The sequence below is a fragment of the Pelophylax lessonae genome (assembly GCF_965119305.1).
Source record: "Pelophylax lessonae genome assembly, chromosome: 3".
Classification (NCBI taxonomy): Eukaryota; Metazoa; Chordata; class Amphibia; order Anura; family Ranidae; genus Pelophylax; species Pelophylax lessonae.
The window spans coordinates 289,216,203-289,244,167 of NC_138770.1; the positions used below are offsets into that span (position 1 = coordinate 289,216,203).

At 44.4% G+C, this 27,965-nt stretch overlaps 1 protein-coding gene across 1 annotated transcript; it reads left to right on the forward strand.

Annotated features, from left to right (window-relative positions):
• The first annotated feature begins 2,387 nt into the window (after window positions 1-2,387).
• LOC309551253 (uncharacterized protein) lies at window positions 2,388-27,530 on the forward strand. The gene is made up of 2 exons (XM_082251772.1): window positions 2,388-2,460; window positions 25,773-27,530. Exon 2 carries the CDS (start codon window positions 25,782-25,784, stop codon window positions 27,393-27,395), a length of 1,614 nt encoding a protein of 537 aa, XP_082107898.1. The 5' UTR covers window positions 2,388-2,460; window positions 25,773-25,781; the 3' UTR covers window positions 27,396-27,530.
• Window positions 27,531-27,965: the final 435 nt, after the last annotated feature.

Consider the following 27,965-nt stretch of genomic DNA (forward strand, 5'->3'; position numbering starts at 1 on the left):
TTCTGGTCAAGTCTAACAGCCCTTGTGGGTAGCTATGGTGTGATTCTCAATGTTTGTAGTGTGCACACTAGACCTTGAGAAGTGTATGTATATTCAACTCAGTACAAGCACCCAGGTCCCTGCTAATGTTCAAAGCATTTGTTGAAAAATAGGGCTCTCTAGCCTAATAGGCACTAAATAAATAGAAAAAAACATTCATTCAGCAAATGGCAACAAGGAATAACCTGTAGATATGGCATTGCTGTAAATTCCTGTTGATGTGCTTTGCCCTAGGCCAAGCATGCTCAACCCCTGGACTGCGGAGCCGTTCGAAGTGGCCCGCGACCTCAAACCTATGCAACCCGCGCGACTTCCTTCAGGTGTATGCCTCTCTACTGAATGATTGCCAGTCCTCTATAATCCCAGTGGCTGTCATACACAAGCTGCTATTGTGGCCGGCTCCCCGCTCTTCTCTTTCTTTCCTAAAGCTGGATACACATTATACAACTTTTTTGGGTAGATTTCCTTTATATTTACCTTCAAATATATATGGCAATTCTGCCTGAATGCATACAAATTGAATGTGTTTAGGTCTGACCTCATATTATATGGTTTTAGTAATTCTAAATGAAAAAATCCAAAGAAAATTGTATAGTGTGTATCCAGCTTCACACACAGAAATGGCGAGAGGAGCCTTTAGCCGAGTAGATAAAATCTAGTGGCATCCATACAGCGGTTCTAAAGGTGGATTCTCACAGATGTGGGATGAGCTTGGTGTAATTCTGGGAGCATGCACTTTCCTGGTCTTTTGTATTTTTGTTTAGATTGTCCATAATCCTTGTTTTGGCAAGGGGTAGCTGCCAAGAGTCTAATTTATTGAAGGCTGCAACACTGGTTCAGAGCATTTTTGGCTGCTCTCACCTGATCATGAGAGTGGGAATAATGGTGATCTGGTTGATAAAAAAAATAGATTTTTGTCATTGTGAATAAACAGTGGGTAATTCAACAGGGATTGGTCCCACAGAAAATAATGATTATGATTGTTGTTTAAAATCTTCATTATGCTATACAGAATAAAAAATAATAATTCTGAACCAATTCATTATATTGTGGCCAATGGCCAGCGACTGGTTACCAACTTAAAGTGTTACTAAACCCACAACAGTAAAATCAGTCTGTATATGCAGTAAAGAATGCTTGTTATACTCACTGTGGAACCTAAAGGGTTTATCCCCTGCATTGTGTAAAAATTATTTTTGATCCTGTCTTCTCTGATCCCCCCTTCCTCCACAGTCCCCAATCCATCTGCTGATAGAACAGAGCCTTGGGGGCACTCTGCACACACTCAGTTTGGTGTGTATTGCTAGAAAAAATGTTTTTTTTTGGGAGGGTGCATGTGATCAGCACAGGCCCAATCATCACTGTCCAGACAGAGGGTCAGGGGTCCTGCAGCCCCATAGGACAGTCAGAGTGGAATGAAAACTCCTCCTACAAGATTTACTCAGACACTGATATAAGTCATAAGACTGCTATATAGTGCTGATGAGAAAATTTATATTTACTAAAATAATTGCATTTCCATTAATGCAGGGTCCTGGGTTTAGTAACACTTTAAGTGGCCTGCACTATTCAAAAGGTTGAGCACCCCTGCCTGGACCAACATTGGGATGCACTGTTGAAAATACCTTTGGTTCTTTTTTTTTTTTTTTTTTTGTGTCTTGTTACATTATCCATGCTAACCACCATGTTTGATTTTTTTTTTTTGCCTGTCCTGTTGTTTCAAGTCATTTGAAAACATTGTCAAACACTGTAAGGCCCCGTTCACACTGGGGCGATCTGACTTCCCGGGGCGACCTCACGGGTCGCGGCGCGCTGCTCGCACCGCGACCTCGGAGCGGCCGGCACGGACTTCATAACATTGAAGTCAATGCAGGTCGCTCCAGATCACCCCAAAGAAGCTCCGGACCCTTTTTCTAAGTCGGAGCGACTTGTGTCGCTCCTATTAGAACAGGTCCACAGCTTCTCTATGCCAGGCGACCTACGGCGACCTGTCAGGCGACCAGGTCACCTGACAGGTCGCCCCGGTGTGAACCGGGGCTTAAAGGTCCTTGTTTTGGTCAGTTACAAAATAAAGCATCATTTTGCCTTTTGCTATTAAAACATTGTATTCCATAGTCGACTTTTCTGTCTTACATTCAAACCATGTTCAGCAGTTTCTATTTTGCAAAGTTCCATGTTCATAAACAACGGTCAAGCTGTCCTATAAATTAGTCAGCAGGAACACACATTGGCTTATTTCAGGAATTGTTTTGACATTATGATAAGAGAAGAAAAAAAACATTGTTTCCCCACCCTGTGAAAACTGCTTGTTCAGATCCTGGTAATATTTTTTACTTACTGTTGTAGGATTTTATATGAGTCAGTTCAGTGTCTGAATGATCAATAAACTGGGTGGATGCTTCACAGATTGCAGTTAAAACGGTACGTCATTTTTAATCTTTTCATATGTTATAATAGGTTTTCATTAGGCAGATGTTCCTTTTTTTTTTTTTTTGTTAACAAATGAACAATTCTGTGATTGCTAAGAATGCTGTTTGTTTTATTCTATTTATGTCTGTTTACCAGTTTCTTTAGCTGTTAACATAATACCTAAACACTAGCGTTTGACGTCAAACCTACTGCATCCAATGAATGGATAAAATAATTCACCTTAAATTTAAGTAGAAAAAATATTTGTCAAAAACCCTTGGAAACCTCAACAGCAGCCCATCAGAATTTGTATTCAATGTTTTTCTAGAATAAACGGTGAAATCGGATTAGTTCTTAAGCTACAACTCTTCTTCCCTGCATATTTCTAATTCTCATTTTTAATGTAATGTTGCTCAGTAACAGTCCCTGAAGTAGACATTTTTGTATGCACAGTGTCAGTATCTGGACTCTTCACATGAATTCAAACCAATCAGAACACAACAAGCAATTTTAAACTGGGAATCCATAAAAGAAGAGCGATTACTGGTGCAGCACTGAGCCTGGCAGGCAGAAGAGAAAGGTTTTCAGGGTGAGGGCAGTGTGCGGTTCCAACAATAGAAAATAAAATCTCAGGAGGAGAATGTAAAAGTAAGTGTATACCTAAAGCTAGTCCCCCTCCCCCCCCAAAAAAAAAAAAACACACACACAGCATCCCAGCAATAGAGTGCACGCTTCACTGCCAACCTAGCATGTGGGCTGAAGTTCACCTGAACCTGATGGCTGCATCTATGTATTTTCCGGTCAGCTCTTTGCTCACCAAACAAGCTTCTCTCTTTTATCCATTCCTGCCTGCAGCTCAGACTTCACTGCAATGTCACAATCTCTAGCTTGCACAGGCACTCATCAAAAGAAATCTCCAGTTTACATATCATGTCAAGATCTGCCCTGTCTTGCTCTTCTGTTGGCTTCTGGAATGAGGGTAAAGCTTCAAGGCTCCTTCTAGCTAGTTGCAGCTTCGGCTTGAAGCTGGAGCCTGGTGCGTGTCACTTTGCCCAGGATATCCAGAGCTGTCTACAGGGCCCTTTCCAGATTTACCCCCCTGTAGGGTTGCCACCTCATCCCTTAAACCCAAAAACTGCACAGGTTCTGAGGCTAATTTAATACAGGTAAGACACCAAGTGAGTTAAATTACCACCTTAATTAGCCACAGAACTTGTTTCATTAATATGTGTATGGGTTTAAAGGGATGAAGTGGCAACCCCACCCACATTCCAGGAGCTGGCAGGAGTGGAGCACAGTGCACTCTTCTTGGGCTGTGGCTTCCTGTCTGCTCAGATAGCCAGAGTCTAGCTATCAGAGGCAGCAGGAGAAAGACCGCAGCTTGGCAACAAGCCACAGGCTAGTGTTTGAAAACTACAAGTTCTCTCAACCACAAGTCCTTAATGACCTGCTTCTAACACAGTCCCTATAAACAGTGCTTATTTTGGGATATACAGTATATTTTGTGGAGATTGTGCATTATGTTGCACCCCTAAAACAGGGTATACATGTTGAGTTTTTTTTTTTATTCATTCAGCCAGCGTTTCGAAGGAAAACAACCTCGCAAATCCCTGCATCCACAGAAGCAATGTTAATGCAGAGATCTCTCCCGCTGCGCTATTGTCTTCTTATCCCCTGTCAAAAACCTCTGGCTGGAAAGACTGATCGAAAACTGTTTTTTTTGCATGCCCATTTGACAGAAGCTGACTTTTATTGAGCAGACAGTTACGGTGGATGCTTTGGGGGGATGCTGATGAGCTGCTTGAGGAATATTTACATAGATACTTAATACCCTATGGCAGGGCTTGACAAATTTGCCTGAAATCTAGGAGCCAGCTAAAAAAGTTAGGAGCCAGTTTTTTTTTTTTTTTTTAAACAACCAAGCTTTAGTTAATAAAACGGATAATAAATTTACACATAAATACGACTAGAACCCCACTCTCCTCTATAGCGCAATTGGATGAAAACAGACTGTCTCTTTCCATCCGCTGCCATCTGATCTGATCCACGGTCGGGATGGATAGAAAATAGAACAACCATCCGTCTGTTTTTGGCAGACAGGAGCAGATGGCGGCAGATTACTGCTCCATAGAGGAGAATGAAGGGTCCGATCAGGTCTGCCTGAAAAACTGACAGGCGGACCTGATCAGACAGCCCGTGTGAAAGGGGCCTTCGGCTGTGGCATGGCGATGAGGGGAAAAAAAAAAAAAAGATTTTATATATATATATATATATATATATATATATATATATATATTTTTTTTTAATAACAATAATAATTGAAAAAAAAAAGAAAAATACATTTTTTTTTAATAATTAAAAAAAAAGGAAAAAATTATTATTATTTTTTTTTTTAATTTAAAAAAGAAATTAATAATAATAACCACACTCCCTGTCCACTTACCTTTAAGCAAAGGTAACTGGATAAAGAGACGAAGCCTGCAAAAACTTCCCTCTCATTGCATTTGGAACAGGCAGTGGAAAGTCATTACTCCCAGCCACCACAAGAGGGCGCCAGTTCCCCAGTGGAAGCCTCTCTCACTCACAGAAGAAGGCCGAAAAGCCGGGGCCTTAATTTTTGGACGGCGTGGAAGTCCGTGCACTCGGGGGGGAGGTGGGGGCGCAAAAGGGACAGGACACCTCCTGCAGGGCACCCCAGGCGCCAGGTCGCTAATTCTAGTCGCAAATGCGACCTGGGGGTTTGTCGAGCCCTGCCCTATGGACATATCTTGGAGACACCAATCGGTTGAAGATCCTGGTTTATATGCTTTTGAAGGGACCCCTAAGGGAACTGCACATCCTGCATTCCATGATTGTTCCATACAATTATTTCTATATTAACGGGAGATTAGGGAATTTCTATATTACCGGGAGATTAGGGAAGTTAACAAGTGGTTGAGGTGCTGGTGTAGTAAAGAGGGGTTTGGGTTCCTGGAGAACTGGGCCAAATTCTCAGTTGGCTACCGGCTCTTTAGTAGGGATAGACTGCACCTAAATGGGGAAGGTGCAGCCGTACTGGGAGAGAAGATAGACAAAAAGTTAGAGGGGCTTTTAATCTAGGTGATGGGGGGGGGTCCAGATGTAGAATTAGCCAGCGGGGAGCATGATTTAGCTGGCATTATTGGGGGCATTAGCGGTAGGGTGACCAGAATTCCAAAACCCAAGGTAAATTGACAGTGCAGCCTCAAAACATCTATCGAGGATACAGTATGCAACCGGACAAAATTACGAGGTTTATATACCAATGCTAGAAGTCTGGCCAACAAGATGGGAGAACTGGAGCTGTTAATGTATGATGAGGATTTTGACTTTGTGGGAATCTCGGAGACCTGAGACAGCTCTCCTGATTGGCTGGCAAACATTCAGGGGTATTCCCTTTATCGTAGAGATAGGGAGGGTAAAAAAGGAGGAGGGGTATGTCTTTATTTCAAGAACAATCTGCAAGTGAATATGAGGGACGATATAAAAAATGGAGCTAGGTAGGAGGTGGAATCCCTGAGGGTAGAGCTTAAAAGGGAAGGTACTATGGGGATAGTAATATTGGGTGTATGCTATAGGCCCCCCAACCAGAGGGAGGAGGGGAAGGTGGACCTCCTATCACAGCTTGGAATGGCAGCAAGGATAGGAATTGTTGTTATAATGGGGGACTTCAATTATCCGGATATACACTGGGCAGAAGGAACCATGGATTAATCTAAGGCTCGCCATTTCCTTAATGTTTTGAAGGACAATTTCATGGGTCAGATGGTGAACGCACCAACGAGAAATGAGTTACTAGACCTACTGATTATGAATAATACAGACCTGACTGCGGATGTAGAAATACGGGGAAACTTAGGAAACAGTGAACAAAGGTCAATTAGTTTCAGTATAAATCATAGAAATAGGAAACACAAGGGTAATACAAGGACACTGAATTTCAAAAGAGCCAATTTCCCTAAACTGCGCTCTATGCTAGATGCTATTAAATGGGATAAAATCCTAGGAACAAACAACACGGAGGAAAAATGGGAGTGCTTTAAGTGCATACTAAATAAAGGTATTGGCCAGTGCATTCCAACAAGGAATAAGTTTAAAAGAGCTAAAATAAACCCTGGGTAGATAAACTCCAATGTAAAAATGCATATAAAAACTAAAGAAAAGGCCTTTAAAAAATACAAGGCTGAGGGGTCATTGGCAGCATTCTAAAATTACAAAGAATGCAATAAGAAATGTAAGAGCGAAATTAGGGTGGCTAAAATAGAACATGAAATGCACATAGTGGAAGAGAGTAAAAAAAAAAAGAAAAACAAGACATTTTTTAAGTATATAAATTGTAAGAAAGTGAGACCAGAACACATTGGCCCCATAAAGGATGGCAAAGGGAATCTGGCTGCAAAGGACAGAGAGAAGGTGAAGGTGCTAAATAAATTCTTCTCCTCAGTCTTCACAAAGGTATTGGGGGGCTACATTAACCCAGCTTGTAATATTAAAGTTAATAATATGTCACAGGAAGCACCCTTATGGTTAACAGAAGACAGAATCAGAACTAGACTTGAAAAACTTAACATAAATAAGTCACCGGGACCAGATGGCTTATACCCGAGGGTCCTTAAAGAACTCAGCCAGGTGATAGCCAGACCATTGTTCCTAATTTTTATGGATAGTCTACTGACGGGAATGGTACCAGACGATTGGAAAAAAGCCAATGTGGTACCAATATTTAAAAAAGGGCCAAGATATATCTACAGGCCGGTTAGCCTAACATCAATAGCCTGTAAGATCTTGGAGGGGATGATAAGGGACTATATAAAAGGCTTTAGTAATGAAAACTGTATCTTTAGTAGAAATCAGCATGGATTCATGAAAAATCACTCTTGCCAGTCCAATCTATTAACCTTCTATGAAGAAGTGAGCTGCCATCTAGATAAAGGAAGGCCTGTGGATGTGGTGTATCTAAATTTTGCAAAGCCATTTTACACAGTTCCCCACAAACGCTTACTGTACAAACTAAGGTATGTAGGTATGAACCATAAAGTGAGTACCTGGATTAAAAGCTGGCTCCAGGGACGAATCCAAAGGGTAGTGATGAATGGTGAGTACTCGGAATGGTCTGGTGTGGAAAGTGGGGTCCCCCAAGGACCTGACCTGGGACGACCTAGAGGATGGAATAAACAGCTCAATCTCCGTATTTGCGGACGATACTAAATTAAGCAGGGCAATAACTTCTACGCAGGATATGGTAATCTTACAAGATGTCCTGAACAAAATAATGGGATAGGCATCTACATGGCAAATGAGGTTTAACATTGAAAAATGTAAGGTAATGCATTTGGGTGCCAGAAATACGAACGCAAGTTCCTCACTAGTGGGAGAGCCTTTGGGGAAATCTAAGATGGAAAAGGACCTGGGGGTCCTAGTAGACGACAAGCTCAGCAATGGCATGCAATGTCAAGTTGCTGCAAGCAAACCCAGCAGAATACTGACATGTATTAAAAAGGGGATTCACTCCAGAGATAAAACAAAAATTCTCCCACTCTACAAGACTCTGGTCCGGCCGCATCTGGAGTATGCCGTCCAGTTTTGGGCACCAGTCCTCAGGAAGGCTGTGCTGGAACTGGAGAGAGTCCAGAGAAGGGCAACAAAGCTAATAAAGGGACTTGAGGATCTCGGCTATGAGGCAAGACTACAAGCATTGAACTTATTCTCTCTGGAGAAAAGACGCTTTAGAGGGGATATAATATCAATGTACAAATACCGTACTGGTGACCCTAGCATAGGGAACAAACTATTCAGTGAAAGGGAATATAAAAGGACTCGCTAAAATTCGAAGCGAAGCAGTTTAACCCTAAATTGCGTAAAGGGTTCTATACCGTCAGAGCGGTAAGGATGTGGAACTCTCTTCCACAAGCAGTGATATCAGCGAAAAGCATTTCAAAAAACGATTAGATGAGCACCTTAATGACCACAACATACAGGGGTATTTGAGGTACTATTGACATAAACACACACACACACTCATCATAGGTTGAACTGGATGGACTGGTGTCTTTTTTTCAACCTCACTAACTATGTAACCTAGAGCCCTTACTTCATACTAAATTTGAGCTAATTCCCCACTAGGGTTGAGCGGACACCTAGATGTCCGTGTTCGACGGGTTCGGCCGAACTTTAAAAAAAAGTCCGGGTCCGTGTCCCGGACTTTTACCGAACTTTTCCCGGACACCGAACCCCATTGAAGTCAATGGGGACCCGAACTTTAAGGCACTAAAATGGCTCTAAAACACCAAAGGAAAGGGCTAGAGTGCTGCAAATGGCAGCAAAACGTAATTAAGAGCATGGCAAGTGCTCTGCAAACAAATGTGGATAGGGAAATAACTTAAAACAACAAAAAAAAACAGAAAAATAAAACAATGTTCTTCTTCATCTCTGAAGGACGAGGCCCATATGGAGTAGGAGGGAGGTTGAGGTGGTGGTGGATGTGGCGGTGACATAGGCGTGCGCACAGGGTGTGCTGGGTGTGCCTGGGCACACCCTAATCACCTAGGGCACATAGCATTGCCAGTGAGGAGATGGGAAAGATCTCCCTGGGACCTGCTCTGCTCTATTTCTCCTTGCCTACAGGTACATGGCCCCGATACATTACTCTCCCTGCTGGCAAACACATGCATGTGTATTTCAACTTTGGGGTGCACACCTTAATGCAATAGGCTGCGCACACCTATGGGCGGTGTAGGTGGAAGCGGCGGTGGAGGAGGACCAGGGCCGGATTAACAGCATCATGGGCTTGGTGCTGAGGATTTTGAAGGGCCTTAGGGCCGTGCCTTGCCATGCACCCAGAGGAGGAAGGGTGCAGCCATGCATGCCTAATTCAACATGGGATGCTGTCTCTGAAGCCCATAAACACATCCATGCATCGCCAACTGTCCCTCCTTGTCCGGCCTTCACGCTGTGTGGGGAGGTTCTGAGGGTGCTGCCTGGGGAAGCGAGCATAGAAGCCAGACTTCTGTGTTTACAAGTGACAGAAGAGCGGTAACAGTGAATATGGCCAACCCGGGGCCTATATAAAAGGTAGGGGCCTGGAGCTGCAGCTCCAATAGACCCTACATTAATCTGGCCCTGAGGAGGAGGACGAGGTAGCCAACACTGCTTCTTTTCACAAATTTTAAATGAGGGTACACCCCAAAAGAGTGAGAAAGAGCAAAAATGGAACAATGGGTGGGTAAGGTCGGTATCCATTGCTATTCTGCATAAGGTACGGAAAAGTCCCGTGGGATCCATGCCTGGTTCATTTTAATGAACGTGAGCTTGTCCACATTGTCTCTGGACAGGCGGCTGCGCTTGTCTGTTATAACGCCCCCAGCCGTGCTAAATACCCGTTCAGATAATACACTGGCTGCAGGGCACGCCAGCACCTCCAAGGCGTAAAGGGCAAGCTCAGGCCATGTGCCCAATTTGGAGACCCAGAAGTTGAAGGGGGCAGACCCGTCATTCACTACATGTAGGCGTGTGCACACATACTGCTCCACCATGTTGGTAAAATGCTGCCTCCTGCTAAGACGTTCCATCTGAGCTGCTGGTGCTGCTGTTTGTTGTGGCGTGCTGACAAAGCTTTTCCACATTTCGGCCATGCTAACCCTGCCTTCTGAGGTGCTGGCGGTGCCCTGGTTGCGTTGGCGACCTCCTCCTCCTCCTCCTCTGCCTTGTGCTTCCACTGTGGCCCCGCTGTCAGATGGGAATGCCAGCAGCATGGCGTCTACCAGCGTGCGCTTGTACTCGCGCATCTTGCGATCGCGCTCCAGTGAGTGAATTAAGGACGGTACGTTGTCCTTGTAACGGGGATCCAGCAGCGTGGCCACCCAGTAATCAGCACAAGTTAGAATGTGGGCAACTCGGCGGTCGTTGTGGAGACACTGCAGCATGTAATCGCTCATGTGTGCCAGGCTGCCCAGAGGCGACGAAAGGCTGTCCTCTGTGGGAGGTGTATGGTCCGTGTCCTCTGTATCCCCCCAGCCACGCACCAGTGATGGCCATGAGCTGGCCTGGGTGCCACCCTGCTGTGAACATGGTTCCATCTCCTCCTCCAGCTCCTCCTCCTCCTCATCCTCCTCATCCTCCAGAACTGTGCCCCTGCTGGACAATTGCGTCCCTGGCGTTTGCGTGTGCAGGAACCCACCCTCGGAGCCCCTTGCGAATGACTGCCCTGAAAGCCTTGGAAATGTTACCTCTTCATCCTCCTCCTCCTCCTCATCCTGTGCCACATCCTCTTCCATCATCGCCCGAATTGTTTTTTCAAGGAGGCATAGAAGTGGGATAGTTAAGCTGAGAACGGCGTCATTGCCACTGGCCATGTTGGTGGAGTACTCAAAACAGCGCAACAAGGCACACAGGTCTCGCATGGAGGCCCAGTTATTGGTGGTGAAGTGGTGCTGTTCCGCAGAGCGACTCACGCGTGCGTGCTGCAGCTGAAACTCCACTATGGCCTGCTGCTGCTCGCACAGTCTTTCCAGCATGTGCAAGGTGGAGTTCCACCTTGTGGGCACGTCACATATGAGGCGGTGAGCGGGAAGGCCGAAGTTACGCTGCAGCGCTGCCAGGCGAGCAGCAGCAGGGTGAGAACGCCGAAAGTGCGCACAAACGGCCCGCACTTTCTGCAGCAGCTCTGACATATCGGGGTAGTTTTTAAGAAACCTCTGCACCACCAAATTCAGCACATGCGCCAGGCAAGGGATGTGCGTCAAACCGGCTAGGCCCAGAGCTGCTATGAGATTTCGCCCGTTATCGCACACCACCAGGCCGGGCTTGAGGCTCGCTGGCAGCAACCACTCATTTGTCTGCTGTTCCATGCTCCTCCACAACTCCTGCGCGGTGTGTGGTTTGTCCCCCAAACAGGCAAGTTGTAAAACTGCCTGCTGTCGTTTACCCCTGGCCGTGCTGAAGTTGGTGGTGAAGGTGTTACGCTGTCCGGATGAGGAGGCGGTAGAGGATGAGGAAGCGGAGTAGGAGGAGTTAGGAACAGGAGGCAAACTGAAGCGCCCTGCAATCCTCGGTGGTGGAAGGACATGCGCCAAATTGCTATCCGCCTCAGGCCCATCCGCCACTGCATTTACCCAGTGTGCCGTTAGGGAGATATAACGCCCCTGACCGTGCTTACTGGTCCACGTATCCGTAGTTAGGTGGACCTTGGCACAGATGGCGTTGCGCAGTGCACACCTGATTTTTTCCCCCACTTGGTTGTGCAGGGAAGGGATGGCTTGCCTGGAAAAGTAGTGGCGGCTGGGCACGACGTACTGTGGGACAGCCACCGACATAAGGTTTTTAAAACTGTGCGTCTCCACCAGACGGAATGACAGCATTTCAAAGGCCAATAATTTTGAAATGCTGGCATTCAGGGCCAGGGATCGCGGGTGGGTAGGGGGGTACTTCCTCTTCCTCTCAAGTGTTTGGGAGATGGAAAGCTGAACGCTTCCACGGGACATTGTGGAGATGGTTGTTGGTGACCCAGGTGGTGGTGTTGCTGACAGATCGTCTGTTTGCGGGGTGGCAGGTGCCGGTATCACTACAGATGTGGCTGGAGCGGCCGAGACTGCAGCAGAAGAGGAAGCAGGATGAGCCAGAGACGTTTCTTGGTTTTGAAGGTGTGTACTCCACTGCAGCTCGTGCTTTGCACTTAGATGCCTGATCATGCAGGTTGTGCTCAGGTTGAGAAGGTTCATGCCTCGCTTCAAGCTCTGATTGCACAGGGTGCAAACCACTCGTGTCCTGTCATCAGCACATTTTCTAAAGAACTTCCACGCTAGAGAACTCCTTTGAGCTGACTTTGGTGCGCTCGTTCCCTTGCTGCGTTGGGCAGTAGCGGGCGTAGTGTCTAGGGCACGGCCGCTCCGCTTCTGCACCCTGCTCCCTCTTCTGCTGTGCTGGTGGCTCTGTGCGACCACCGCCTCTTCCTCCAAACTACTCAGTTCACCTGCATGACGTTCATTCCATGTGGGGTCGAGGACCTCATCGTCCTCCACATCATCTTCCACCCAGTCTTCACCCCTGCCCTCCTTGTCGGTCTCCACAATGCTGAACGCCGCAGCAGTTGGCACCTGCGTTTCGTCATCATCGGAGACGTGCTGCGATGATCCTTGCATGTACTCATCTTGAGGAATAAGTGGTTGGGCATCGCTGCACTCAATCTCTTCCACTTCTGGGGCAGGGCTAGGTGGATGACCCTGGGAAACCCTGCTGACAGAGTCCTCAAAAAGAATAAGAGACTGCTGTATGGCTTGGGGCTCAGACTGCTGGCCTGATTTGCAAGGGGGTGAGGTGAAAGACGGTTGGACATTGGCTGCAGGTGCCAACTCTGACCTTTCTGCAGTAGACTGGGTGGGAGACAATGTGAAGGAACTGGAGGCACTGTCAGCAGCAAACCAATCTACTATCGCCTCAACTTGTTCTGGCCTCATCACTTCTAGGGGCGTTTGATGCCCTACCAAATACTGATGCAGGTTCTGTCGCCTACTCACACTTGAGGAAGGTGTTTCACTTGTGCGTGTAGCTGGCACAGATCGACCATGTCCTCTCCTTGCAACAGGAGCTCTACCAGCAGCACCACGACCCAGGCCACGGCCCTTATTTGACGGTCTCCTCATATTTCTGTAATTTAAGATCTTGCCCTAGAAAGGTTTTTATTGAATAGCGGAATAGAAAATATGATCCAAAAAAAGTGTATGTATATCACACGTACACAACCACACTAGGCCCCAATTACTATTGTTTGTACCCCTAAAAGGCTAGATGAGGAGTAGGGGGAGTATGGAACAGGCAGCACCCTCAAACCTTCAGAAGTATGAGATGAACCCCAACAACTTGGAAAGGTGGATCTCTCTCACACGTACCGACACAGACTATCCCGCAATTCAATTGATCCTCAAAGGTTTTTATTGAATAGCGGAATAGGAAATATGATCAAAAAAAGTGTATGTATCTCGCACGTACACAACCACACTAGGCCCCAATTACTATTGTTTGTACCCCTAAAAGGCTAGATGAGGAGTAGGGGGGGTATGGAACAGGCAGCACCCTCAAACCTTCAGAAGTATGAGATGAACCCCAACAACTTGGAAAGGTGGATCTCTCTCACACGTACCGACACAGACTATCCCGCAATTCAATTGATCCTCAAAGGTTTTTATTGAATAGCGGAATAGGAAATATGATCAAAAAAAGTGTATGTATCTCGCACGTACACAACCACACTAGGCCCCAATTACTATTGTTTGTACCCCTAAAAGGCTAGATGAGGAGTAGGGGGGGTATGGAACAGGCAGCACCCTCAAACCTTCAGAAGTATGAGATGAACCCCAACAACTTGGAAAGGTGGATCTCTCTCACACGTACCGACACAGACTATCCCGCAATTCAATTGATCCCCAAAGGTTTTTATTGAATAGCGGAATAGGAAATATGATCAAAAAATGTGTATGTATCTCACACGTACAGAAGCACACTAGGCCCCAATTACTATTGTTTGTACACCTAAAAGGATGGATGAGGAGGAGGAGGAGTATGGAACAGGCAGCACCCTCAAAGCTTCAGAAGTATGAGATGAACCCCAAAAACTTGGAAAGGTGGATCTCACACGTACCGACACAGACTATCCCGCAATTTAATTGATCCCCAAAGGTTTTTATTGAATAGCGGAATAGGAAATATGATCAAAAAATGTGTATGTATCTCACACGTACAGAAGCACACTAGGCCCCAATTACTATTGTTTGTACACCTAAAAGGATGGATGAGGAGGAGGAGGAGTATGGAACAGGCAGCACCCTCAAAGCTTCAGAAGTATGAGATGAACCCCAAAAACTTGGAAAGGTGGATCTCACACGTACCGACACAGACTATCCCGCAATTTAATTGATCCCCAAAGGTTTTTATTGAATAGCGGAATAGGAAATATGATCAAAAAAAGTGTATGTATCTCGCACGTACAGAAACACACTAGGCCCCAATTACTATTGTTTGTACACCTAAAAGGATGGATGAGGAGGAGGAGGAGTATGGAACAGGCAGCACCCTCAAAGCTTCAGAAGTATGAGATGAACCCCAAAAACTTGGAAAGGTGGATCTCACACGTACCGACACAGACTATTCCGCAATTTAATTGATCCCCAAAGGTTTTTATTGAATAGCGGAATAGGAAATATGATCAAAAAATGTGTATGTATCTCACACGTACAGAAGCACACTAGGCCCCAATTACTATTGTTTGTACACCTAAAAGGATGGATGAGGAGGAGGAGGAGTATGGAACAGGCAGCACCCTCAAAGCTTCAGAAGTATGAGATGAACCCCAAAAACTTGGAAAGGTGGATCTCACACGTACCGACACAGACTATCCCGCAATTTAATTGATCCCCAACGGTTTTTATTGAATAGCGGAATAGGAAATATGATCAAAAAAAGTGTATGTATCTCGCACGTACACAACCACACTAGGCCCCAATTACTATTGTTTGTACCCCTAAAAGGCTAGATGAGGAGTAGGGGGGGTATGGAACAGGCAGCACCCTCAAACCTTCAGAAGTATGAGATGAACCCCAACAACTTGGAAAGGTGGATCTCTCTCACACGTACCGACACAGACTATCCCGCAATTCAATTGATCCTCAAAGGTTTTTATTGAATAGCGGAATAGGAAATATGATCAAAAAAAGTGTATGTATCTCGCACGTACACAACCACACTAGGCCCCAATTACTATTGTTTGTACCCCTAAAAGGCTAGATGAGGAGTAGGGGGGGTATGGAACAGGCAGCACCCTCAAACCTTCAGAAGTATGAGATGAACCCCAACAACTTGGAAAGGTGGATCTCTCTCACACGTACCGACACAGACTATCCCGCAATTCAATTGATCCTCAAAGGTTTTTATTGAATAGCGGAATAGGAAATATGATCAAAAAAAGTGTATGTATCTCGCACGTACACAACCACACTAGGCCCCAATTACTATTGTTTGTACCCCTAAAAGGCTAGATGAGGAGTAGGGGGAGTATGGAACAGGCAGCACCCTCAAACCTTCAGAAGTATGAGATGAACCCCAACAACTTGGAAAGGTGGATCTCTCTCACACGTACCAACACAGACTATCCCCCAATTTAACTGATCCCCAAAGGTTTTTGATTAAATAGCGGAATAGAAAATATGATCCCAAAAAAGTGTATGTATATCACACGTACACAACCACACTAGGCCCCAATTACTATTGTTTGTACCCCTAAAAGGCTAGGAGTAGGGGGGAGTATGGAACAGGCAGCACCCTCAAACCTTCAGAAGTATGAGATGAACCCCAACAACTTGGAAAGGTGGATCTCTCTCACACGTACCAACACAGACTATCCCCCAATTTAACTGATCCCCAGAGGTTTTTGATTAAATAGCGGAATAGAAAATATGATCCCAAAAAAGTGTATGTATATCACACGTACACAACCACACTAGGCCCCAATTACTATTGTTTGTACCCCTAAAAGGCTAGGAGTAGGGGGAGTATGGAACAGGCAGCACCCTCAAACCTTCAGAAGTATGAGATGAACCCCAACAACTTGGAAAGGTGGATCTCTCTCACACGTACCAACACAGACTATCCCCCAATTTAACTGATCCCCAGAGGTTTTTGATTAAATAGCGGAATAGAAAATATGATCCCAAAAAAGTGTATGTATATCACACGTACACAACCACACTAGGCCCCAATTACTATTGTTTGTACCCCTAAAAGGCTAGGAGTAGGGGGAGTATGGAACAGGCAGCACCCTCAAACCTTCAGAAGTATGAGATGAACCCCAACAACTTGGAAAGGTGGATCTCTCTCACACGTACCAACACAGACTATCCCCCAATTTAACTGATCCCCAGAGGTTTTTGATTAAATAGCGGAATAGAAAATATGATCCCAAAAAAGTGTATGTATATCACACGTACACAACCACACTAGGCCCCAATTACTATTGTTTGTACCCCTAAAAGGCTAGGAGTAGGGGGGAGTATGGAACAGGCAGCACCCTCAAACCTTCAGAAGTATGAGATGAACCCCAACAACTTGGAAAGGTGGATCTCTCTCACACGTACCAACACAGACTATCCCCCAATTTAACTGATCCCCAGAGGTTTTTGATTAAATAGCGGAATAGAAAATATGATCCCAAAAAAGTGTATGTATATCACACGTACACAACCACACTAGGCCCCAATTACTATTGTTTGTACCCCTAAAAGGCTAGGAGTAGGGGGAGTATGGAACAGGCAGCACCCTCAAACCTTCAGAAGTATGAGATGAACCCCAACAACTTGGAAAGGTGGATCTCTCTCACACGTACCAACACAGACTATCCCCCAATTTAACTGATCCCCAAAGGTTTTTGATTAAATAGCGGAATAGAAAATATGATCCCAAAAAAGTGTATGTATATCACACGTACACAACCACACTAGGCCCCAATTACTATTGTTTGTACCCCTAAAAGGCTAGGAGTAGGGGGGAGTATGGAACAGGCAGCACCCTCAAACCTTCAGAAGTATGAGATGAACCCCAACAACTTGGAAAGGTGGATCTCTCTCACACGTACCAACACAGACTATCCCCCAATTTAACTGATCCCCAGAGGTTTTTGATTAAATAGCGGAATAGAAAATATGATCCCAAAAAAGTGTATGTATATCACACGTACACAACCACACTAGGCCCCAATTACTATTGTTTGTACCCCTAAAAGGCTAGGAGTAGGGGGAGTATGGAACAGGCAGCACCCTCAAACCTTCAGAAGTATGAGATGAACCCCAACAACTTGGAAAGGTGGATCTCTCTCACACGTACCAACACAGACTATCCCCCAATTTAACTGATCCCCAGAGGTTTTTGATTAAATAGCGGAATAGAAAATATGATCCCAAAAAAGTGTATGTATATCACACGTACACAACCACACTAGGCCCCAATTACTATTGTTTGTACCCCTAAAAGGCTAGGAGTAGGGGGAGTATGGAACAGGCAGCACCCTCAAACCTTCAGAAGTATGAGATGAACCCCAACAACTTGGAAAGGTGGATCTCTCTCACACGTACCAACACAGACTATCCCCCAATTTAACTGATCCCCAGAGGTTTTTGATTAAATAGCGGAATAGAAAATATGATCCCAAAAAAGTGTATGTATATCACACGTACACAACCACACTAGGCCCCAATTACTATTGTTTGTACCCCTAAAAGGCTAGGAGTAGGGGGGAGTATGGAACAGGCAGCACCCTCAAACCTTCAGAAGTATGAGATGAACCCCAACAACTTGGAAAGGTGGATCTCTCTCACACGTACCAACACAGACTATCCCCCAATTTAACTGATCCCCAGAGGTTTTTGATTAAATAGCGGAATAGAAAATATGATCCCAAAAAAGTGTATGTATATCACACGTACACAACCACACTAGGCCCCAATTACTATTGTTTGTACCCCTAAAAGGCTAGGAGTAGGGGGGAGTATGGAACAGGCAGCACCCTCAAACCTTCAGAAGTATGAGATGAACCCCAACAACTTGGAAAGGTGGATCTCTCTCACACGTACCAACACAGACTATCCCCCAATTTAACTGATCCCCAGAGGTTTTTGATTAAATAGCGGAATAGAAAATATGATCCCAAAAAAGTGTATGTATATCACACGTACACAACCACACTAGGCCCCAATTACTATTGTTTGTACCCCTAAAAGGCTAGGAGTAGGGGGGAGTATGGAACAGGCAGCACCCTCAAACCTTCAGAAGTATGAGATGAACCCCAACAACTTGGAAAGGTGGATCTCTCTCACACGTACCAACACAGACTATCCCCCAATTTAACTGATCCCCAGAGGTTTTTGATTAAATAGCGGAATAGAAAATATGATCCCAAAAAAGTGTATGTATATCACACGTACACAACCACACTAGGCCCCAATTACTATTGTTTGTACCCCTAAAAGGCTAGGAGTAGGGGGGAGTATGGAACAGGCAGCACCCTCAAACCTTCAGAAGTATGAGATGAACCCCAACAACTTGGAAAGGTGGATCTCTCTCACACGTACCAACACAGACTATCCCCCAATTTAACTGATCCCCAGAGGTTTTTGATTAAATAGCGGAATAGAAAATATGATCCCAAAAAAGTGTATGTATATCACACGTACACAACCACACTAGGCCCCAATTACTATTGTTTGTACCCCTAAAAGGCTAGGAGTAGGGGGAGTATGGAACAGGCAGCACCCTCAAACCTTCAGAAGTATGAGATGAACCCCAACAACTTGGAAAGGTGGATCTCTCTCACACGTACCAACACAGACTATCCCCCAATTTAACTGATCCCCAAAGGTTTTTGATTAAATAGCGGAATAGAAAATATGATCCCAAAAAAGTGTATGTATATCACACGTACACAACCACACTAGGCCCCAATTACTATTGTTTGTACCCCTAAAAGGCTAGGAGTAGGGGGAGTATGGAACAGGCAGCACCCTCAAACCTTCAGAAGTATGAGATGAACCCCAACAACTTGGAAAGGTGGATCTCTCTCACACGTACCAACACAGACTATCCCCCAATTTAACTGATCCCCAGAGGTTTTTGATTAAATAGCGGAATAGAAAATATGATCCCAAAAAAGTGTATGTATATCACACGTACACAACCACACTAGGCCCCAATTACTATTGTTTGTACCCCTAAAAGGCTAGGAGTAGGGGGGAGTATGGAACAGGCAGCACCCTCAAACCTTCAGAAGTATGAGATGAACCCCAACAACTTGGAAAGGTGGATCTCTCTCACACGTACCAACACAGACTATCCCCCAATTTAACTGATCCCCAGAGGTTTTTGATTAAATAGCGGAATAGAAAATATGATCCCAAAAAAGTGTATGTATATCACACGTACACAACCACACTAGGCCCCAATTACTATTGTTTGTACCCCTAAAAGGCTAGGAGTAGGGGGGAGTATGGAACAGGCAGCACCCTCAAACCTTCAGAAGTATGAGATGAACCCCAACAACTTGGAAAGGTGGATCTCTCTCACACGTACCAACACAGACTATCCCCCAATTTAACTGATCCCCAGAGGTTTTTGATTAAATAGCGGAATAGAAAATATGATCCCAAAAAAGTGTATGTATATCACACGTACACAACCACACTAGGCCCCAATTACTATTGTTTGTACCCCTAAAAGGCTAGGAGTAGGGGGGAGTATGGAACAGGCAGCACCCTCAAACCTTCAGAAGTATGAGATGAACCCCAACAACTTGGAAAGGTGGATCTCTCTCACACGTACCAACACAGACTATCCCCCAATTTAACTGATCCCCAGAGGTTTTTGATTAAATAGCGGAATAGAAAATATGATCCCAAAAAAGTGTATGTATATCACACGTACACAACCACACTAGGCCCCAATTACTATTGTTTGTACCCCTAAAAGGCTAGATGAGGAGTAGGGGGAGTATGGAACAGGCAGCACCCTCAAACCTTCAGTATGAGATTGTGTTCACTGTACCCCACAAAGATTGAGTTCACTGCACCCCACAATGATTGTGTTCACTGCACCCCACAAAGATTGTGTTCACTGCACCTCACAAAGATTGTGTTCACTGTACCCCCCAAAGATTGTGTTCACTGCACCCCACAAAGATTCTGTTCACTGTACCCCACAAAGATTGTGTTCACTGCACCCCAAAAAGATTGTGTTCACTGCACCCCAAAAAGGATGTTGTTCACTGCACCCCAAAAAGGATGTTGTTCACTCCACCCCAAAAAGATTGTGTTCACTGCACCCCACAAAGATTGTGTTCACTGCACCCCAAAAAGATTGTGTTCACTGCACCCCAAAAATGATTTTGTTCACTGCACCCCAAAAAGGATTTTGTTCACTGCACCCCAAAAAGGATGTTGTTCACTCCACCCCAAAAAGATTGTGTTCACTGCACCCCAAAAAGATTGTGTTCACTGCACCCCACAAAGGATTTTGTTCACTGCACCCCAAAAAGATTGTGTTCACTGCACCCCAAAAAGGATGTTGTTCACTGCACCCCAAAAAGGATTTTGTTCACTGCACCCCAAAAAGATTGTGTTCACTGCACCCCACAAAGGATTTTGTTCACTGCACCCCACAAAGATTGTGTTCACTGCACACCAAAAAGGATTGTGTTCACTGCACCCCAAAAAGATTTTGTTCACTGCACCCCAAAAAGATTGTGTTCACTGCAGCCCAAAAAGATTGTGTTCACTGCAGCCCAAAAAGATTGTGTTCACTGCAGCCCAAAAAGATTGTGTTCACTGCAGCTCACACACAGAAAAATGGATGTGGATCACTGACACCTGCCTATCTCCAATCCCACACCACACAGCAATATCGATTGTAGTTTGTAGAACACAGTTTCCCTAAAATTCAGCAGACTCTGTCCCTAACAGGATTGAGAAGAGATCGTAGATCAGGATTGAGTGCAGATTCACCCCACCCCCCACACAGCAATATCGATTGTAGTTTGTAGAACACAGTTTCCCTAAAATTCAGCAGACTCTGTCCCTAACAGGATTGAGAAGAGATCGTAGATCAGGATTGAGTGCAGATTCACCCCACCCCCCACACAGAAATATCGATTGTAGTTTGTAGAACACAGTTTCCCTAAAATTCAGCAGACTCTGTCCCTAACAGGATTGAGAAGAGATCGTAGATCAGGATTGAGTGCAGATTCACCCCACCCCCCACACAGCAATATCGATTGTAGTTTGTAGAAGACACTGACCCTATATAATTCAGCAGACTCTATCCCTAAAATGCCTACAACTCGCCCTGCCTAAACACTCCGACCTGTCCCTCAATTCTATCCGGACACAAATGGTTTTTTCCTGCCTATCTTTCCCTAATCAGCAGCCAGCACGTTGATGTGTGCTCTGTCCCTGAATCTAAGCAGCATAATGACGCCGCTGCGGCTGCCTCGAACTTATAAAGACTTGGTCACATGCTTCAGACGGCCAATCACAGCTACTGAGACATTTGCAGGCATGGCTGGGATGGCTTAAGGCACACCAGTTAAACGATTGTTGATTGGCTGTTGAAAGCCCGCCATGAAAAGAGCGCCAAAGCATGCAAAACCCGGAAATAAAACGACCGAACACGGAGTTTTACCCGAACATACAGTAAAGTGTCCGTGTCCGTGTTCAGACGGGTACAAAAAATCCAATTATTCGGTACGAACACGAATAATACAGTCCGTGTTCGCTCAACACTATTCCCCACCACTCACTACTCCTTACCCCTCTGGCATACCTTGCTTTGAGACTGCTGGACGGGGTTTTTGGTATTACGCCCCTTGATGGCTTTTAATTCACCAACATAGTTCTCCAACCTGCTATGTTAAATTAGTACTTGCTTAAGGTCCTGAGGAAGCGCAGTAGCACAAAACATGTAGAGCTACATCAAGCTACACCATGCCTGCCTGGTTACTGGTAGTCGCATCATGGTGGTCATAAGGCCCTCTTGGTGTTGTAGTGGGTGTGACTAGTATATCTTATTTAGCAGATAACTGTGATTTTTATATACACATATTTTCATTCTTTTTTATGTTGTAGAATAATTTGTAATAAAATGTATAGTTTTTTTTATTGAATTGATGTTGTCTGGTGCCTATAAAGTCCATTGTTCTGTCAAATATACAGACAGTGGTACAAACATATCAAAATTCGGCCAGTTCCTGCTGAACAAACCAACTTTCGGTACCTGTATACCCAGCTTTAGTTTACTTCAGTCCAACTTCACAGATTAGTCTTTCCTGCTTCCAATATTATACTTTCTATTATCCTGAGTTCAATAAATCATTTTATTTTCTAAATTCAAGAAAATAACTGTACGAAAATGTTAGAAATTTTAGCTAGGGAAGGTTTAATGATGGCAGGAAGAAGAATGAAAAGAATGTGAATATTACTAAAGAATACATTTAACAAAAGCATTTCGCTCCAGAACAAAAACAAGTAACAAAAATAAATATTAAGCCTCATGCATGCTGGCAGAAAAAGCGTTGCTTGTAAAATATATTTATTTTTTCCTCTGAATGCAGCTACATGTGTCCACACATATTCTGGCATTTAGATTCATATTTTAGAGCAGTAGACTGAAGCAGAAAAAAAACATGCCTCAAGCTCCCGTTTGGAGAGGAGCTTACTAACATAATATATGAACATATGCGCATAAACGCATGCGTATGGGCGAAAAATCATCCAAGCAGCTAGAATAAATTAATATCTTGGCCAGTAGAAAGAGTTTACACTCATAAGCTTATGCACGCCATATGTCTGTAAATGTTCATAAGCACGCATAATTACACACCAAAACAGGATCAGTCTGTCAGAGTTCAAGCCTGTATTCCACTACACAACCAGAAGTTTTCTGTACTCCAATACACCTTGCAGTATTCATAATCTTCCTTCTGAATTCTTCATAGTATTAAATAAAAACCACAGCAAGTGTGCAGGCATGATATCGCAGAGAGCTGTCACTGGCAGATACAGTATAAGAAAATATTTAATGGTTGCATTTTCAACATCTACTGCAAACTAAAACAATCATTTTGGACGTACTAGCCATTTCAGAGTTAAGAGAATGATTAATCCAAAAAGGGAATTTGTTTTCTGGAAACCGTATAAGGATAACAGGTCAATTACACTACCAACAACTATATGATGCAATGGGCACACTGTCACAAGCAATTAAAGTGTTCAAATGTGCCACCACATTTTACTATCTTATTGCACTTTCACAGGACCACTGATAAAGGGGTATAAGCAGCTCTCCTCTACTGGCCCTGGATCCTGTCAGATCAGCAGGGGAGCCCAAGTTCCAGGTTCACCTGGATTGGCAAACTCTGGAATAGAAAGAGAAACTTAGGGCCCCGCCCACCAGCCACTGATTGGAGAAGGAGAGGACTGGGGGGAGAAATTGCCCATTAAAATTGTGAAGCGGAGCAAAATTCTCAGCCCTGCTCAACTGCCATTGATGGGGGCTGGAAATGGGCCATATAAGGCACATTCGGAAGGATGATGAGCCCCGTACTGCATGCAGATATGCATTTTGCCCTCCCCCGCAGAGCTGAATGCAGGAAGCCCATAGAAGTGGGTGCAGACGTAGCAGCTTTTCGGACCCAGTAGCGCAAAAAAATTTGGATTGGTGATCTGTGCACGTGTTCCTGCCAGCATGTTAAATTTTGGCATGCGACTGTGTCTGTGCAGCTTCTGCATCTGCACCCATTTCTATGGGCTGCCTGCATGCAGCACTGAGGGGGGATGCAGACACAACAAAATGTGGCTCTGCACAGAGGACAGGGCTCACCGTCCTCCTGAATTAGCCCTTAAACTCCAGAGTAGGATGAAAATTTGTGGGCCCCTCCCACTTGCCATTGGTTATAGGGGGGGGGGGACTGGGGGCCAGACCACCCATTCAACTTTCTCAAGTGTTTGTGTCTGTATGTTAGTGTGCCTGTCTGTGTGAGTGTCTGTCAGTATGTAAGTGTGTGAATCTGTATGTAGCAAGGTTTCTAGGCCTGATGTGGGTCTTCCATTAGTACCGGTAATCTCTCCAGCCCATGTGAGCTGTGACCCTGGGTGTGATAACTGAAGCAGCGACAACTCCGGCAACTTTGTTTGTGGTTTTTTTATTGGAATAAAGGGGATGGGATGGGAGAAAGAAATTAGTGGGATACTCCTTGAGACTTGAACTAATTACAATTGGGACTTTGCTTCTGAAATGCCCGTTGGCGCTTCCTTGACGCCAGCTGGCGCCAGCCAACGCTCACTGACACTGAGAATATTCTGTAAAACAGAAGAAGTGCTGAATCCTCGACTTATAGTCCAGAAGATCCAAGACTGAGAACAGTAGAACTCCTGACACTGTTGTACTATGAAAGTCACTGAATACTTTCCCCCGCCTGACACAGCTTGAGGTAGTATATAGTAGAATTCTGTATAGCTGTCACTTTAACTGGCATGCTCTGTACAATTTAGGGCCCACACTGCAGGTGCCCCCTTTAATCTTGAACTCTTCAGGGTCCACTGACTATGTACCCCCTCTGTAGCTTCAGGGTCCTCAACCTAGGTACCCCCTTTACAGCTAGCTGACACTGGATCCCAGAACCTCTTCAGGAGTGGTCCCCTCTAACTTCAGTCAGACCCCCAGGGGCAATCCTCAGTACTCACGACCTGTGTAGGCTTTCCTGGGACTGGACCCCTCTCTCTCTCCGCAGGCTCTCGGCACCCTGAGACATCCGCATTCCTCAGACAGGAGGAGAGAAAGCCTCACTCTCCTTTCAAGGACTGCTCCCGCCAAAGACACCGTGCCACGCACTTCCCCCCAGACTAATACCCACTCCCAGAATCCTTTGCAGCATAATCTGCCTTTTGGGTCGTTACAAGCTGGGATGTGTCCCCTGATTGGGCTTCCCACACTGCCCTATTAGAAGCCTCTCACAGGAGCCAGTGGGGATACTTCTCCCCTCAGCAGGCACATCTGGAAGCCCTGACTCCCTAGCCAAATAAATCACAGCCCTGCTGTTAGGCAGACAAGGCCCACTATACATTTACCTAGCACCTACCTGTAGGGTGCTATGCTACATGTTTATGCGTGTCTGTTTGTATGTGAGTGTGTCTGTCTGTGTGAAAATGTGTAGGTCTGTTTGTCAGTCTATACGTGAATGTGTATATTCACTCTCCTTGAGAGCCCCAGTTTCCATGAGAAGTCCCTGTGTTTGGATTACATCCCCTTCCTTCATTTACACATCCCTAAATTCTGTTGGCTCTCATCTCTGGGCTCTTGGGTGTGGGTATGTATGGGGGATAAGATCATCCAATAGCACCTGAACCATGGGCATCACTTGTGTGATGCACATGCCCAACTTCTCTTGCCTGGTGTCCCATGTGCATTACATACTTTTTGACATACTTCTGACCCCTGCACTTTGTACATTCCACATGACACCTGAACTCGCTATATTGCACCGCTTCATGGTTCCTCTCCTGTGCTAAAGAATAGCTCTAAATTTTAATTTTTCCCTCTGTTTTTATTGGATTTTATTGGAACGTGTATTAATAACAAATTATTGCATATATCCTGTTCAAAATTAGAATTTCATTTTTTTTAGGGCCTTACTAAAGAAGTGCTGTTGTGCAAGTTTGTAAAGCTAGTCCATAATTTATGTACAATAAATTAACCCAAATATTTATTCTGTGAATCTGTTTTAGGTAGAAAACATGCTGCCGAGAATCCTTTTTCTATGTGGATTGCTTGATGCCTTTTCACAATTTGCAATGGGTTGTCCATCTAAGTGTAACTGCTTTAATGAAGTTAAAGTTTTCTGCTCTGGTGATGCAATTATGCAGATCCCTATCGATATCCCCACCAATGTCGCTGAGCTTGTGTTTTTGGAAACATCCATAAATACATTGGCAAGTGAAGGCTTTGCAAGATATAGAAATTTAAGAAAGATCATTTTTATCAGCAACTTTATAAATATTATCAACCCGAATGCATTTAAGGGGCTGCTTCATTTAACCAACTTGGAAATTTCAGCTAATCCGCTCTCAGATCTGAAACCTGGGATGCTAAATGAACTCACAGAACTTCGAAAACTTACCATCACACACAATGCCATCCAAACTATCCCTTGTGGATTCTTTGAAAAGACCACACAACTGGAAATACTTGCATTACAAGGTAACAATATATCACATCTTTGTTCCTTACTGTTCGATCCACTGGTGAACCTTCAAGAACTAAATCTTGGTTCTAATGAAATTGGAAAATTGTCTGCTGATCTTTTTAAACCCCTTGTAAACTTGCGTATTCTCCATCTGAACAACAACCACATAACCGAAATCAGTCACGGTACCTTTGATATGTTAACAAACCTTACTGAGATAACACTAAATGGGAATCATTTGAGCAAGATTTACCATTCTCTTTTTGGAAAATTGACATCCCTAAAGAAGTTAACCCTCAGTTCCAACTCAATAAAACATCTAAATTTTAGTCCATTTTCCACATTGCACAACCTAACATGGTTAACTGTTGAAAGAAACCACATTCAAATTCTTTCTTCTGAAGTTTTTGTTGATTTGAAAAACCTAATACTTCTGTCACTGAGTGGGAACCAACTGAAGACCATTCCTGGACGTATTTTTTCAAGCCTAGACAAACTTCAAACTTTAGTTCTGTCTATAAACTTAATTGAAAAGTTACAGAACACAGCTTTTTTTGGTCTTGAGTCTCTCACTCACCTTTACCTTGAAGACAACCATTTAAGCATTATTGATAAAAACACATTCAAAAATTTAACTAATCTCGCTGCCATCAGTCTACAGAACAACAGGCTGACCACGCTTCCAGGAGATATATTTGATGGATTATACAACTTGATATCTCTGAATCTTCAAAACAATCTCTGGTGGTGTAACTGTTCATTGAATAATTTTAGAAACTGGATAATTGACAATCAAGATTTGACTCAACTTTCAGATATAGTTTGCGAGGGGCCACTGCATCTTCAGGGAAAACTGGTAAAGCTCGTGAAAATAAGGGAACTTAATTGTACTCTACCTAAATATGTTCCCCAGAACCCATCTTTTAAGAGTATAGAGACAGTAGGCGCAAAGGTCTCTGTCGCTGAGGAACCTGTTGTAGACTGCAAAGGTCGTTACTCCTATGATGGTAGTATAGATATTTTTTGTGAAGTATTGACATGTAAAGATATTCATGTTAAAGTGTCAGTATGGAATACGACCACACAGATCAAAGACAGTCATATCAACACAAAGGGAGAAGTTTTGTGTCCTGCCAACTTAACCTTCACCATTACTACCGTATAATATTTTAGTTCTGTGCAGTTCCAGACCTAAAAATTATATTTATATACAAACTTCTATGTGTCTATAAATAAAAAATAAAAAAATGGTATTAGGCCCTTTACACACAGGGTGGATTCTATTGCAGTCTGTCTGTTTAGCAGGTGGATGACTGGTCCTTGTCTGCTCCGCTTATGCAAAGCGCACAGCCCACTCTCCTCTATGGACAGTTGGATGTCCACCTGTTTGTTTACACCCGACTGTCATCCAATCTGATCCAAAAAAGAACGAATCTCCATTTTTGTTGGACAGGATTGGATGAAATGTCGGCGGGTGTCAACAGACATATGTCTGTTGACACCTGCCGCCCCATAGAGGATAATAGAGGGTCTGATCGGGTCTGCCTGAAAAACTGACAGGCAGACCAATTGGTCCACCTGTGTGAATGGGCCCTTAAACTCAAAAGCAAACATTCATTATGATGCAGCTTACCAATTCTTAGATGTGATGGCTGCATTTGTTTTCTATTTTGGCCTTTCTTTCCTGTATTTTCACCTGGTGATCTGGCCAGCAAATCGGTTGTTTTTCAACAGA